Here is a 17,303-nt window from a genome sequence, read left to right as displayed (position 1 = left end):
GCTTACAACATTCTCCTGTGGCAGTAACAATGCTATGGAGGAATGTAATAAAATGCTGTTTACCCGGGCCGGGTGCAGAAACCCATACAGCCAGATGTCTGGCTCACAGTGCCTGGAAGAAAACTTGGGCACATTCCTTACTCATCAATGCAACTCCTTTCTGCACCTTAGCTTCTTAACAATGTCCAACTCAGTAGTTACACAGCTGAGTGAAAATAAAGTATATTGCAGAAAAAATAAAACACTGACATAGGAGCAGAGTTATTATTAGATGTAGGTTAGGATAAGAAATATTAATGTAACAAAACAAGATCTGTATCTACCTTGTGTGTGTTTTTCAATAATACACAACATAAAAAAAAAATTAATCTCGGGAAGATTAGGTGGCAAATTTTAATATTTTCACGAAGGGGAACTCAAAAAAAGCCCCAACATGGAATGGTGTTTCTTTCAACCAGTGTCTCTGCAGAATGGGGCTTTAATTGCACCAACCAATGATATAGCAACCTTAGGCATCATACACTAATTAGATCATACAACAAACCAAAGAAAATTGTGTAGCAAGGATACGTTTAAATATTGCTACACTGCTGAACTGATTTTGTAAGGATGCTTAGATTACAATAAACTGCTCACTCATCATTTTAATACTAAAACTCTTCACTGCTTGAATCAATAAAAAAAAATATTGCTCCCTACTTTATAGTAACAAAGATAATTATCAATCAATGTTGTTGGCAAAATAATCCTATTGTGTTTGTTTTTTCTTATAATTATTACATTTACTGACATTTCTGGTCATTATGAAAGAAAAAAATAAATAAAAGGTTTCCTGTTCAGTAGAAGAAGTAATTTCCTGATGAAGAAAGACAAAGCTCACCTGAATTTGTAGGGGGAGGTTTTCTGCAACTGTGGCTAATAAGCTTGTTGATGGCTTTTCCTGACACAAGAGAACCAGCTCTAAATCCATATCATCTTTAATTAGCAACCCTTTGGAAACCAGGCCAATTCTCATGACTCCACATAGTACTCGGCCACTTTCATCCCTAAAATGAAATTTTTAAAAAAAAAAAAAAAATCAGACATTTATCTGGTGCATGAACAATTCAAATGCCCACAATACAGAGCAGAGGTGTCTCAGTGCATCATAAACCCTTAGCTCCTATTAGGATTGCCACATTTTGAAATGCAAAGTTCAGGCAGGACAGACGGTGATGTTTTAGGATGGGTTAGTTTTGGGGGTGGTACTATACGCATTGATTGGGGAATGGCTGTGGATTTCCTAATTTGGAAACCTGGACAGGCAGTTATAATCCTGACAGCCCTTCCGAAAACCAGGCTGTCTGGATAAAAAAACAGACAGTTGGCAACCCTAGTTCCTCCCTCCAGATACACTTCATCAGAGGAGGTGTGGCATAACTGGGAAGTATACAATTCGTACCATACACTTACAAACAAACCTAGATACACACATCTTATATATAACATATGCCCAAATACAAATTGTACAAAAGTACAAATTGAATATGAACTCAATGAATATGGAACTTCTGTATAGTGGATTAGAAATGTGTTGTTTTAGGTGTGCTAACTTGCTTTATTTTCAGTGTGAGCGGAATTACAACCATCTACCGTAAAATAAACATTATGATGAAGAATTATGATTTTTAAAAATAAATATTATTTTGCTAAAATAATAGAGGTCCAATGTAGTCTCCATTTTGCTTAAACCAGTTTTCCACTGGCATACATCAGATGCAGAAAAAAAGACAGAAACTGCCCCATCACTGCCTCCCATCTTTCATAAAAAAAACTCTTGCAAGACTAATGCAGGAAGTTTCTATTATAGTTAATGAGACAGCACAGGCAAAACCCCTTTGTTGCCTCCCATCAACTATAACCGAAGCCTCCTGTACCATTGTGGACCAGGCTGTGGCATTAACCTAGATGTACAGGATGGGAACTAATAATATAGGTAATAGACCCCTAATATAGCATCCAGATATTCAGAATCATCGAAAACCAAGGACACAGTGAGGCTCATAACCAGCTCTAAAATCCAGCAAAATACACTCCAAAGCACTGATTTGGCCTGACATAAAAGCAGACTGCCCATCCCACCTCCTACCTGGGATGAATAGATAGTATAGATACAGGTCCCCTTTACTGCTAACCAGGAAAAAGTGAGGACCACTCTCAAATCCAGACAGATTTGAAAATGCCATGTATTCTCCCTTCTGGATTAAAAGGAGGAAAATGCAGAGGAAATGGAATGGATTTAAGACTGAAAATCCTTCTCATCCTTACAGTTTTGTCAGCACTACGCTAAAATTATTTTAGAATAGCACTCTGAACTCCAGGAAAATTGTGAAGATTCTTAAAAGGGTCCTCATACCCGTATGTGAAATCAAATGAATGATTTTAATTTCTGGGGTTAATTTATATTCCCATAAATATTGCATAGTTTAAGGAATTAAAAGGTAATACCAGCATAAAATCCCCATCCAGCATTATTATTCATATAATGGTGTGGGTAATAAAAAAGGCATACAGACCTTGCAAATAATTACATCTTATGCTTCTTGTGCAGGCATTTCTAGTATATATATATATATATATATATATATATATATATATATATATATATATATATATATATATATATATATATATATATATATATATATATATACACTAGAAATGCCTGCACAAGAAGCATAAGAGTTTGTCAGATGTAGAATGGTAAACAGTGTGGATACCATCTGCGAGGCCATTATTTACATCATGTAGAGATATTGCAGTGGGTTACAGCACTGCACTGGGAGGATTATTCTACCTGAGCTATGAATAACAGGTCACTCTCAGGGGTGGATGGTGCTTACTCTGCAGAAAGCAGTACTGAAGCATATCTTTAATATACTAAAACAAGGCTCATCTGCTGTTTCAGCCATATGCTTTTCCTTAGGCATGCAGAATAGGGATTTGCACACAGGCATATTAAGTTATGTTAAAATGTCTGTTGTGACCGGCAAGCACACACCAGTGCTTTTATTAGTTCTATGTATTAAAAACTCTGCATATAAATAATCAACTACAGACAGTGGTGCATTGTATGTGCAAAGTACCATTTTGTTTGCACATTTTTGCTTCAGGAATCAAGTGCAAAGAGTTGGGTTTATGCCACACCTAGGCATGCAAGACAGGAATGGGTTTCGTGGTAAGGGGGAGCCATGTACTTAATGCAGGGTCAGGGCAGATGTTAAATAAAGGACTCCACTGAGCTGCCACTGCTGTGCTCAGATTTGTATGACACGGATGAGCAGTGAACATGGGCAGTATGAATCTTGAATGCATGGGCTCTAATGGCAGCCATACACGGGCAGATTAAAGCTGCCGATATCGGTCCTTTAGACCGATTTGGCAGCTTATCTGCCTGGGTGTGTGGAGGGGCTTCCGACGATTTCTCCCGACCGATATATGGCCAAAAATCGGCCTGATATAGTTATTTTCAAATCTGCTAGTTGATATGGTCCTATAGCCCGAACGTTTAAATTAACCTCATATCACCCTGCCGTTAGTGGGCATATTGGGGAAAAGATCCTTTTTAATGTATGGCCACCCTAAGAAATGCGACTGTCTGTCTCTTCCTTCTAATACAATGTACAGAACACCTGGTGGTGACTTTAGGCTAATATTTCTCAAAAGGGTGGAAAGATTAGTTGTCAACTAACTGTGCGGCTAATGTGGGCAGCATTGACAGCCCCTTGGGCAACGAGGCTGAGGGCTGTAATGTCGGTCCTGTGACCTGGGGCTTGAGCACCTGAACCCCTCATCATATTTGGTAAATTAAACCTCATCCTTACCATTCTCAACATTGAATATTTCCCTAGATCTATTATATAAACCTATGTACTGTTCAGTGGACCCTGGGCTTTCATATTATTATATACCCAATAATATGTGGGGGATAAGATGTTCCAAGGTGGAAGTTTTGAGGTGATTTTCATGAATATCACCAAAATCTCCACGTGCAGGAAAGGTTTTGTGGCTTGGTGCTTTGGAGTAAAAAGACATGCATACCCAATTTGGATTCAGAGGAATGTCTACTTTCCAAAAATATCTTATTTTCTGGGGTGAACATACTTTTTTTTCAACTTTGCTGAAGTAAATGTGTTGATTTTGCAGTACTTGAACATGGGGGCGGTGTTAATTTTGGGGCCCCTATATGCCATGTGCTTAGGTAAACCTATACATATTGGACATAAAACTGTTCAGTGGACCCTATACATTCATATTTGGGGTGTTTTATCTTGGTACCTAATAGTATGTGGGAGATAAGATGCTGCAGGGTGGATGTTTGGAGGTGATTTTTGGAAATGTCATCAAAATAGCCAAAATTTAGGAAAGGTTTGTGTCTTTGTGCTTTGGAGTAGAAAGAAATGCATACCCAATTTGGATTCTGGGAAATGTGTACTTTCCGAAAATATATACGATTTTCTTGGGTGAACATACTTTTTTCTACCTTTGCCCCCCCCCCCAAATGATGTAAATGTATTTATTTTGCAGTATCTCAAATTACAGAACTGATCGTTCGAATGGGGTATCCACATTTTGGGGCCCATATATGTCACACTTATGTAAATTTATACATAGTACACATAAAACTGTTCAGTGGACCCCAAGCTTTCATATTTATGGTGATTTATCTTGATAACTAATAGTATGTGGGAGATAAGATGCTATAGGTTGGAAGTTTTGATGTGATTTTTGGAAATGTCACCAAATTTAGGAAAGGTTTGTGGCTTGGTGCTTTTTGTGGAGTGGGACTTTGGAAATTTGATAGTGTACGGCTTAGAGAGTTTGATCTATACAAGTGAGAAATCTCCATAAAAATATATATATATATATATATATATATATATATATATATATTTGGTACTGGTCTGTTCTGCTGTGTTCTCGTACATAAAATAAATTGTGTTTCTGATATATGTGATTATTCAATGTGAAACATTTTTTTCATTTTATTAGACCTTGATGCCTATATATTTTTACAGAAGTGGCACTACACCAAAATTCTAGCATATTTTGAAAGCTCAGGCTCACACGAAACACCCTTAAAGTGAAAGAGTACAAAATGTTCATAAATGGTCTGGCAATAAAAGTAACAAATCAGCCAAATAGACTGGCAGCAAAAAGAGTTAAAAATCCAAGGACTATAACTAAATGAAAACAAACAAATGAAAAAACATTGCATTGCCGAATTCCAGCAAAAGGGTTAAAAAGAGTTTTTATCTGAAGTTGGCTATCCCAAAGGATATAAAATAAACTAGTAGGAGAAAAAATAGCTTGTCTACAACATGGTGAAGGATGGGTTATCTATTTCTGTTCCCATCTGGCTTATACTGGGACATGAGAGCTATGGGCTTATTTTCCACTAGATAAAGCCAGTTGCAGGCTTAAATAGAATTCTTTGGAGCAACTCAACCTCTGCAGGTCTATTTCACTTGACCTGAGAAGCACTTAAGGGATTGATTATCAGCTCCTTAGGTTCTCAAACGACTTTTACACGGTGGTATTTAAAACATGTGGAAAACAGCCAAAAAGCTGGAAGCTGTGCTACTGAATATGATACTATCCTCAGGGTACACTGACCTAGCATTCATTACATTGCCCTCCAAACATTAAGGAAGCATCTAAGTAATGCACGTTTTTGACCCATATCCCATATTTTAAATCTGTTTGATTTCTTTACTTGTTTTTCATGATTGCCAATTAATTTCATCATCTCTCAAATTTTCATTATTTTGAAGCATGTAGCTTTTATCATTAAATGGAACATAAACAAAGGAAATGGATATATTTTATTAATTTTTGCTTAAGGGAAGAGGGATAACTGTACTTATAAACAGTGCAGCTGCTGTGCCAGATTCAGATCTACAAGTCATTGTAGCTTATCTAGAAGAGGATAAAAAAAAAGTCTTCATTGAAGACTGGTGCATTTGCAGCAATACGATTAATTTCTCTGTTATTTTCCCTGCATGTTAATACTACCAGCATAAAGAATGCACTGTAATTTTGGGGTTGAGTTAAAAGATATAAGACATAAATGCATTTCCTACTAGTATAAAAAAAATATTTGTTGCTGGCTATAAAGGACCCATTTCTGGCCACTGTATTGTATTTTTAAATATTCTGTAAAAGCATAAATATATGCTTTGCTATCCAGCCCTGCAGTTCACAAATTGATGGGTCTGTTTGCATTAAGACCAATGCCTTCATCCTTTAGGGTAAAACTACATGGGAAATTTTGATCAGATTCTGTGGGTCATATTTTATCTGATCTTGCCGTGCAACTGCACACAATACCATGCAACAGCACAAGGTTTGTAGGATCCTAAGAAATGTGATAGCTAGAATGTAAAGTTGGATCTAATAAAGTTAGTTGGTGTAGTTTGTTCATGCATCTACATCCAATTGCAAAACCAATTGCAAATTGTCTCAGAATATCACTCTCTACAGCATATGAAAAAATTAATTCAAAGGTGAACAACCCCTTTAAAGAGACTAACATTGATGGCGTCTATTCAGATTAGAAGAAAAAGAAATTTCATCTAAAGATGTACAGCGTTTTATAGTGAGTGTTTTGACATTACAACTGCATACTCCTCTCCCATAGATATTTCATCACAATATCAGCAAGTTCCATTAGGTTCTGGCTACTTTAATAGAATTGATATACAATCATTATTTGCCAAATAAAGAAAAACATTACACACAGTACAATTCTATACATTTAACTTGCTTACTTGGCTGAAGTGTCCTCGAGGTTTTCTTTCTTGATCTGAGGTTCATTCTCAGTTTTTATACACTTGTGCTCATCTATCCAATCAGAGACATGCTTCAGAGCACATTCTACAGTTGATACCATGCTCTGGACAGCTTCTAGCTCTTCCGGAGATGGGTATATGATGGAGTGTTTTGCCATGACATGGCGATCATCATTAGCAAAAGACCGGACAGATCTCTACACAAAAATAACAATAAATAAATGTTGATAAGAGTAGCAATGTAATTCAGGCTGTCGTAAAAACACTACACACCAATGTTTTGCAGTGTCACAACATTAAACATTTACCAGATGTATTTTGCTGCCAACAATTTGTTTAATGCTTCACTTCAAATCTAAAACCATTCTATCAGCTATAAAATTATCTAAACGTTTTATTCACTCCTATTTATTATATATATTAAGGGGCAAATTATAATTTTCAAATTTTTTATGCTCAAATTCGACCAAGGAGTTACTCAAATTCTATTCGAGCTTTATCACACTCTGGTCCTTTAAGAACTCTAATTCAGCTATTTGCCACCTATAACCTGCCGAATTGCTGTTTAAGTCAATGGGTGACATCCAGGAATCAATTTGGAGTTGTTTGCAGCCTTCCTGACACAAGTTTTTTTGGAGAAATTAAATTCGAGTTTTTGGGTCGATTCTATTTATCCGAGTTTAAAGAAAAAATTTATTTTATTAATAAATTTTATTGGTCGATTTTGAATTTATGGGCGGAGAGAGAGAGAGAGAGAGAGAGAGAGAGAGAGAGAGAGAGAGAGAGAGAGAGAGAGAGAGAGAGAGAGAGAGAGAGAGAGAGAGAGAGAGAGAGAGAGAGAGAGAGAGAGAGAGAGAGAGAGAGAGAGAGAGAGAGATGACGAGGTGATGTGTAATGTGAATGGTTAAACAGAAATTACATCCAAACCCTCTTGTAGCCTGATTTACCTAGTGTTCACATTGCACTTCCTTAACAAATTGCAGAAGGGCTGCTCCTTGTGTGAGTCCTCGTAGCTGCGGTCTATGGATCATTGCGTGTATTCGAGAATATAGTCAGGAGAGCTACGCCGTGTCCATTGCTTTAGGATTCTAGAGGAGAACGTGGTGTTGGTTTGATAGTGCAGCGAGCATAAGGTAGAATAACGAGATCGCCGCAGATGAACAGTGCCTTCAGATCTTGGTGATTCTGCCACGCTTTGCAGGACACGCGAGATATAAGCGTGTTCCAAGTCTGCTATCAGTTGCCGGAATAGTGTGATGGATCGCGCAGTCTACACCTCTGGTACATTTCTTTCATTAATGGTTAGCGTTAGGTTGTTCGTGACGGATGCTTGATTGGTTTGCCGATTCGCTAGGTTGCTTAGAATAGGCACCAGAGGACGATATTGCTCAGATGGTTGTCTATTGCGTGTAGCCGTAGCAAGCCAGACCCCAGGGCAGAAATGCTCTATAAATGAGCATTAAGGGGCGCACACGTGCTTGGGCCAATTAAATGACCCCAGTGTCTTTTTAGACACCCATTTGGACATTCACATATAAGCGAAACCATTATTAATTCTTAAGCTTAAAATCTTGGTATACCCCAGCAATAAATCCACTGGAGTATCCTGGTGTCGATCGGGACTCCACATCGTGATCTATCGTTGGCGCACGGCCCCAATAAAAGCCCTGACGCATGAGACAGTTGTGAGTGTATCCAGTGGAGATATGAGGCCTGATGCTGATCTGACGATTTCTGCGAGTGGCTATTTGCACGCAGCAAGGTTCATGGACTGCGTAGTAAGAGATGGTAGAGATCACCATTAGGATGTTTTCGTCACTTTTCAAGATTAGGGATGAGACAATGCATGAAGTGTTCGGGTTATCTCGCGTATGAGCGCGCTCTTGGGTAGTACTACGGACGCGTGAGTTGTAGTCGTGGTTGCGTTCATCGCGGAGTATGTTCGAGTCGGCTCGCGTCGCGTGGTTGTTTTTCGCATGCGCGGACTATAGCGGCGGTTGCGAGCCGCGTCCTGGTGGCCAAGATGCCGTTGTGATACTATAGCTCGTTAGGTGGTTATCTGCACTGTGCGACTGGTTGGTGCGCGTGCCATTGTACGAGTTGCTGGATACGGAGTCAGATAGATGGAGTCTCTCTACAGAAGTCTACGACGACTTGCCACACTGAGTTGATGTCTGGTGCTGCGTACTAGGTAAACTTATGCTGGATCTGCGCAGTGACTACGTCGTACGGCGTGGCAGTGATCTATGTCGATCATTCTCTGCAGAACATTAGTACTAGTGACTCTGATCTCATGTAGCTGACTATGATAGCTGTTAGCAGTGCTAGTCAGTACTCAGCGCCGTATTCTTACGTATGAGTCCTATGTTGAAGTGTCCTTCCTGCGAGTTGATTCACTTCTACTGCGATATGCATGCTCGTGTCATACGCTGAGAGGAGGTCTGTATTCTCGAGTACACACCAGTCGATCAGGATGTCGATCGGCGCGTGTAGGTAAGCAGCATATAGTAACTTTAACGCTGACACAAATGCTTCCGTAAACAGCACAGGATGATGTATTCAGAAAGATTACGTTTTCTTATATTTATGTGGAAATGTTTGGATCGGAGTATTTCTCGATGTGGATAAACCTAAGAGGTGGCAGCGGCAACAGCGTCGCATTTAATGTACACATACGAGACTGTAGGTTTTTCTGCTGTCAAGAAGTCAGTCTAGAACTAGGTACCTGACACAAGCTAATGATTTATAGTATGCTAGGAAGTCTCCTTCGACTCACATTTGTGATGTTTGAAGTCGGTGTTGATGTTTTGATCTCGTCGTTACCGTGTAGTGCTTCATATGGGCATACGAGTCCTGTTTGCCTGGCAATCCTTGGTTGCTACGCTGTGACAGATTATCCATATATTTCCATGCTAGTGACGATTAGCATGAAAATGTCAGATGGCACTAGGCACATAACGGCAGTTCGTAACTACGTCTGCTAAGTATATGAGGTATTCCGGAAAGATTATTTTTGATTTTCAGGCTGTATTTCTAGTGCTTTTTAAACGCTTGCGACACAGAGTCTAGTTCCTATGTGAATTAGGTGTGCAAAGAGCATAGCATAGATCAGGCGGGAGTACGGGTCCGGCAACTCACAGGCCTGAGCCCATTTGCGAATGTCAGAATATTGCGAGATCATCTGCCGACTGCACCTTCATGTATGTCGTAGCAATCATCGGATGAGGGCACGATGCTGTGTTTCACTCTGTGTTCATCGTATAGGATCATCTGGAAGATGGTTAGTGATTATGCTTAGAAGCGCAAGAAGTGCTATCCCATCAACAGTAGTAGCTATTGCGATTCTCGTGCAAGCCGAGATGTATCTTCGCACGGAGCATGGATTTCTTCGCGTATTGCCGCTGTGAACCAAATTGGCAGAATTACGATATCAAAAACAGTGGACTGTGCAGTATCGGAACTAGAAATTAGATTATAAGGGGAAGAAAGTGAACGGTGGCGATCCTACAGTGATCTCTGCAAAAAATTAGAGGTATTACGCAAGGCGAATGTCGGTGGGTGACGAGAAAAAAGGGATATGAATTGGTATCTATTTTGATAGTAAGAACTGCGATCTGCTCACCTGAGCATGGTACACTAGATGAGCAGGCTATCGATTGATGCTATTATGACATGTCAGTGCCATCAGTAGAGAAAGCTTGATCAAATTAAAAGCGCACTGATCGATGGCGCGTGTGAGGGATATCTTTATGTGTGCAGGGATGCGGTGCGATGATTAAAGTAGCAATTCAGATGCAGATAAGAAAGATAAGCGGTGTACCAAAGTGGCCCAGGAGTAGCATGGGTATACGGAGTGATCCAGAAGAACTGTCCAGGGGGGTAGAGTAGGACATATAAGATAATAGTTCATAGATCGGTCGCATCACTGCCTACTTACGTGCTCTCATCATTGGCTGCAAATAAAGCGGGATCAAGCTCGTATGCCACCCAGGGAAGCCATATTTTATTAAATGCGTCCAAATCATTTTTCAAAGTATATGCGAGTTTCTCATTAGTAGCAATAGAGATGATCTTTGCTTTCAGAGAATCTAGGGGTAAAGTCCGGTTTCTTCCAGCGTCCTGCAACAATCAATCTAGCGGCCATTAAGACATGCTGACTCAGTCTATGGGCCGAGTTTATCAAACGTAGGTGGTTTTTTACCAAGTAAACATCACTAGCGGGTCCTTAGGGAATGGAACATGAAAAACTCCAGAGAGAAGATTTGCCACAGCGTCCCAGAAGCGAGACACCACGGGACATGTCCACCATATATGAAGTAACGACCCCGGATCGGGGCATCCACGATAACATTGTGGGTTCAGGATAAAATTTGTGTAGCCGTGTAGGGACCAGGTAAGTCCTATGGAGCAACTTAATAGAGGTCTCTCTAACAGTCACACAAGTGCTCCCTTTTATGGGCGGTCAAGCTGCAATGTGACCATTGTGCAGGCGTAAGTGTTATAGCTAGATCTGCTTCCCATTTCAGCATAAACCCCAATTTTTGGGGCTGTTGAGGAGGGTGGTTCAAAAGTTGATATAAGGTACTGAGGACACCCGGTTGTAGAGGGCTCTGAGCACTAATGGTTTCCAGTGCCGTAGACGTAAAGGAGCCTGAGGCAGTCTTCCGCAGTTGTTGTCTAGCAAAGTGGAGTAATTGTGTGGCTTGGAAACCTTCACTCAAAGGAGGAGTATAAGCGTCCAGGAGTTGTTGCTGTGAGAGGGGCTTCCCTAGTCTCGTCAATGACTGAAGGGTGGTGACTCCATTTGAAGACCACCATGCAAATTGACGTCTGGACAGGCCTGGCGGGTAGTCCGGGTTATTCAGTAAAGGCGTTAAAGGTGATGGAGTAGACATAAGGTGAAATCTCTTCCGCAGCATATTCCACAATCGCAACATGTCTAGAGTAATTGGTGAGGGGTCCGAGAGGCTAGAGAAAGGTATCCGCGGTAGCCAGAGTAGGTGGTGAGATAAATACGGGTACAAGAGGTCATCTTCTAACTGTACCCAAAGTGGGGCCATAGGACCAGCATGTAATGTAGGAAGCTGTGCCAGCCGGGCCGCCCAATAGTATTTCACCAGATGCGGCACCGCCAATCCACCATTAGCTTTGTGGAGGTGCATCGTTTGCCTTGAAATCCGAGGGTGCTTGTGTTGCCAAATAAAGGCATGAATTCTGGATTGTAGTGCGTGCAAATCCGGTAGAGATACTCTAATTGGGAGCGTTCTAAACAAATAGAGGAGTTTAGGGAGCAACACCATTTTAACACAGTGGATCCGACCGATCCATGAGATTTTATGCTTGTCCCATTTCAACAGATCTTGAGTCAAAGTATGTAGCATTGGTCTAAAGTTAGCTTTATATAGAGAGGGGATCCGGCTAGTTATCTTAATACCTAAATACTGTAGAGAGTCAGTTCTAACATGGAAACCAAAATTAAGTTCTATCAGTTTAACGACATGTGTTGGCACATTACAGGGCAGCATTTCAGACTTATCGGGGTTAATCTTGAGACCAGATACCTTGGCGAAGTCGAGTAAGGAGTTTTGTAAGTTAGGGAGAGAAGTAAGTGGGTTTGTTACATGTAGCAACAGATCATCCGCAAACATCGAGAGCTTGTATTCTCTACCCTTGATTCGCAAGCCTTTAATATCTGGGTGTTCCCTAATGGCTCTCGCCAGAGGCTCCATAGCCAGGGCGAATAAAGCCGGAGAGAGTGGGCATCCTTGTCTAGTGCCCCTCTTAATATGGATAAATGCCTGCGGATCTGTAGATGGAAGATTAAGTTTGGCTCTTGGATCATGATAATAAGTTGTTAGCGTATTCAAAAAATTGGAGCCTACTCCTATCGCTTTGAGTAAACCGAAAAGATACCTCCAGTTTAGGGTGTCAAACGCTTTCTCAATATCAAGCGCAAGAAGACAGAGGGGAGTGTTAGTCTTATTTGCGTGAGCTATCAGGTTAACAACCTTTCTGATATTATCAGGCGCTTGGCGAGGGGGTATAAATCCGATTTGGTCCTTATGGACTAGTGTAGTAAGGGCTTTATTCAGTCGATGAGAAATGGTAGAAGTTTTATTGAGATCCCCACAACGTTTCAGAGGCACAGCCTCCTTTCTCAAGTGCTCTCCATAGAGCACTTGAGAAAGGAGGCTGTGCCTCCGAAACGTTGATACTTGTGCCAATGGCATGATATATATATTACAGTTATTAGAACCTTGTAAAGGATGGGTTTTATTTAAGCAAGCTCAGTTAGTAGATCTGCGGGCATTGCAACATCTCATATAACCTCAATATTTTGTCAGTAGGTGCCTATGGCCAGGGATGCCATCAGGGATGTTAGTACACTGCCAAAACTGTAGGATACTGTAAGGATAATTCCTCCGTAAGAGCAAAATGTCTTTGATTGACTAATGAATAATTCTCCAGCATCAGAAAATGAAATAATCACTCACCATGCTGAAATAGGTAAGTCAGTGCTGTATCTCTGCTGCCGTCTTTTCTACAGACTTCCCCGGGAAAGCTTCCGTATAACACAGATTCCACATAAGTCTCTGGACAACATAAGCAGTTATGGCGATTTGCTTCCTTTGTTTTAAGACCTGTGGAGAGAGATTACACATTAAAGGACCAGTAACGTCAAAAAATTTTATAAAAAAATTTGTTCTGATACAACGAAAAAAAAACACCAAAACAAATTAAAATTTAAAATAGCAAAGCCTTTATTAAGAAACAACTTACAGAAACTCCACTTCCTGTCCTCTTCAGAAACGGCGAAAGGGCGACCATCCATCTGCAGCGCTCGATTTCTCCTCCTGGCTATACACTGACAGCGTGTCCTCTGCCCGATCGCCTTCTCCAGCTCTTCTTCATTCAGCAGCAGTAGGAAGGTGATGTCGAGCGCTGCAGATGGATGGTCGCCCTTTCGCCGTTTCTGAAGAGGACAGGAAGTGGAGTTTCTGTAAGTTATTTCTTAATAAAGGCTTTACTATTTTAAATTTTAATTTGTGTTGGTGTTTTTTTTTCGTTGTATTAGAACGAATTTTTTTATAAAAATTTTTGACGTTACTGGTCCTTTAAACCACTGAGTTATAATCAGTCTACTTGTCTTGAAACCATCTCCTTTGGTTTGATATGCCATCACTCTAGTTATTCACTCTACAACACATTGGGGGCTGGGTAATTTTATATGATGATAATGAAATGTTTAAAAAGCTATTGGGCAGTCTTAGAGACCCAAAGACCAGATTTGGCTAACCAAGACTTTTTGATTTGATTTTAATAGCCCTATCTGGACAGTGCTGTAATTGAAAAGCTAATATGAAAAGTGTTTTACACAGAAATTATCATAACATAAATACAGGTATGGGATCAGTTATATGGAAACCCGTTATCCAGAAATTGCAGAATTACGGAAAGACCATCTCCCAAAACTCCATTTTATCCAGAGAATCCACATTTTTTCCAAACTAAGATATAATTAATCCTTATTGGAAGCAAATCCAGGCTATTGGATTTAATTAATGTGTAAATAATTTTCTAGTAGACTTAGGGGGTCAAAGTGAAAATTCTAATTTCGAATTTAAAAATTCTAATTTTCGAATTTATTTTAGTGGAAGTCGACTTGGGAATAGTTAAAATTCAATTAGGATGTTAAAAAAATTTTAAATTCAAATTTCGAAAAGTGTAATGTACTGGCCCTTTAATGTAAATGTACTGGCCCTTTAAGAATTGGAATTCAACTATTTGCCACCTTAAACCTGCAGAAATGCTGTTTTAGCCTATGGGGGACTTCCTGGAATCAATCTGGTGTTGTTTGTAGACATCCTGAAAATCGAGTTTTTTTTGGTGAAAATACTCTGATCTAATTCAATTGGAATTCTATTTGAGTTTGCGGGTCGATCCCATTCACCTGAAATTGAATTTTTTTTTCTTTTTAAACATTTGATTGGTCAGGGTTTTTTTTCTGATTTTCTGATAAATCTGCCCCTTAAGGTATGAAGATCCAAATTACAGAAGGATCCCTTATCTGGAAAACCCCAGGTCCAGAGCATTCTGGATAAATGGTCCTATACCTGTATATATTTTTTTGGGTTCCTCCCAATGCCATTTGTACAAATCCAATACTTTTGCAGGATGTATAAACCGAACAGTGAACACACCTTTTGTTCTGAAAGTACAAGATCCTTTAACTTAGTATTCACTGTTGTATCAATTTATTTTTAGGAACAGAAAACTGGAAAAATTCTATGTCCGCAAAGTCTTGTTATAAAGATATAAATTATTTAAAATACATTCTGAATTTAAGTCCCCTTGGATCACGTTAGCTCATATTTGAGTGGCCCAAAACATAGTGAGCATATAGTATGCCATTAAATCTACATTTCCCATGTACCATGAAAGGAGGCACAAATCTTTATTGCTAAAGGGCTGTGGTTGCCTAGGGCTAGTAAAGAAAGCCAAAACCTAATGCATATCATTTCTTGCTAACTTTAGGGAGAACTAAAGGTAGGTGTTAAAATGTTAAGTGATTATTATAATCACTAACCGGATACCCTGGTGCCACTGTCCGCTTAAAACTACACCAGCCGGGGTTATTGCTATAGAAGTGCATTTGCTGTGATCTTTGTCCTCTTCTGTCTTTTCTCGGGCCGGGGGAATTTAAAGGTGCAGTATAAGCTCATTCACTGGGATCTTCCGTAAAGAAAGGCCAATTTTTGTGCCTAAGTTTGGCTTTTTCTCTACAGCGCACCTGTCCTCTACCACCTCTAACTGTCCAGTCTAAAATGAAGGGTAGATCGAAGACACCTAAGAAGATGGTGATGATCGATTTCTACAGAAATATCCCAGGCATTTGTAGTTTTTAGAAGACAGGAGCACTGGGGTATCAGGTAAGTGATTATAAACACTGGGGGGGGGGGGGTCATTTTGTCACCCAACCCCAGTGATTACCTTTTGTTCTCCATTAAACTTCAATTCTCCCTTAAGCAATGTTTCTATAACTGCAATATTGTTATATTTTTTTAGAAATCACTGTGCTATATTTCTTCCATATTTCAGTAATTAGGTTGGCTGAAAGGATCTTTACATCAAAAACAAGGGAAGAAATTGTCCTGTATGTTTTCTTGGTTTAAAGGAGAAGGAAAGCTACAGAGGCATTTTATTGCCAATAGATTAGCTGCAATAGTGCAAGCTAGAATGCTATATTTATTCTGTAGAATGTTTTACCATACCTGAGTAAAAATCTCTAGAAACTCTGTTTGTTTAGAATAGGAGCTGCAGTATTAACGTGGTGTGACATCACTTCCTGCCTGAGTCTCTCCCTGCACTGGGCTCAAATTACAGTAGAGAAGGGGGGAGGAAGAGGAGCAAACTGAGCATGCTCTTGCCCAGGGCAATGGGGTTTAAGCTGAAGGCAGGAAGTCTGATACAGAAGCCCATGTGTACACAATAGAAGGAAAGAAATGCAGTGTTTCTTTTGACAGGGGACTCAGAGCAGCACTAACTTTTACTGTTATATTTAGATGGACCTTTCTTATAAGGCTTACTTAGTTTTAACCTTTCCTTCTCCTTTAAGGGGTGCATGGTTAGTAATTCAGATGGAATGTCCATCCCTTGAGAAATATCAAATACTATTTTAACCCGGGGAATGATAATATCTCAAACTATTTAGTAGATGGCAGTAAGGTCATCCAGGTCAGGGTTTTTCCTGCTTTTGAGCTGTTTGATGATTAATTTGATTTCTCCCACAGAGATCTATTTAACAGACAATTCTTTATTAATTTTACAGAAGGCTGCTGGGAAATTTTATGTTATGAAATCCCTAATCACCTTACCTTGGGGCTCTTGTTTCTGAATATAAAACATTGTCTAACCTATATTTTTAGGTTTAAGGATATACTACCCTTTATTCAGAAATTTTCAGATGTTTAATAGGTCATCAAGAATCTTCTAGTTTTAGTTGTCAGGGCTGCTCTTTTTTATTGTAATTTGCCAAAGTTTCAAAAACAAACAAGGGGTGGTTCAGTTAAGTCCACTTTTAGCATGTTATATAATGGAACATTGTAAGCAACTTTTCAATTTGTTTTTTTTAATACAGTTTTGTTTGTTTTTTTTGTTTTTTTAATTATTTGCCTTCTTCTGACTCTTTCCAGCTTTCAAATGGGGGTCACTGACCCCATCTATAAAACAAATGCTCTGTGATGCTATGATGATACAGTGATTACTAATCTTTTTATCCAGTTGCTCTCGTTCGTATTTCAGTCTCTTATTCAAATAAGTGAATGATTGCAACTCCTGAATCAAAAGCTAAATAATTCAAAAACCACAAATAATAAAATTTGAAAACCAATTGTAAATGGTCTTAGAATATAACTCTCTACATTATACCAAAAGTTAACTCAAAGGTGAACAACCCCTTTAAAGGGCACCTAA

At 39.4% G+C, this 17,303-nt stretch overlaps 1 protein-coding gene across 1 annotated transcript in view; it reads right to left on the bottom strand.

The window, feature by feature from the left end:
• strbp.S (spermatid perinuclear RNA binding protein S homeolog) overlaps positions 1-17,303 on the bottom strand; it is a gene marked incomplete at its 5' end in the record, with an annotated part of 58,330 nt that overhangs the window by 22,774 nt on the left and 18,253 nt on the right. The window contains 3 exon segments of the mRNA NM_001095795.1: positions 881-1,046; positions 6,810-7,027; positions 13,325-13,471. Of these exon segments, the coding sequence (NP_001089264.1) occupies positions 881-1,046; positions 6,810-7,027; positions 13,325-13,327 (387 nt within the window).

This window comes from Xenopus laevis, chromosome 8S, assembly GCF_017654675.1.
Source record: "Xenopus laevis strain J_2021 chromosome 8S, Xenopus_laevis_v10.1, whole genome shotgun sequence".
Classification (NCBI taxonomy): Eukaryota; Metazoa; Chordata; class Amphibia; order Anura; family Pipidae; genus Xenopus; species Xenopus laevis.
The sequence above is the reverse complement of the archived record's forward strand: the minus strand, read 5'-3'. Positions and strand labels throughout refer to the sequence as shown.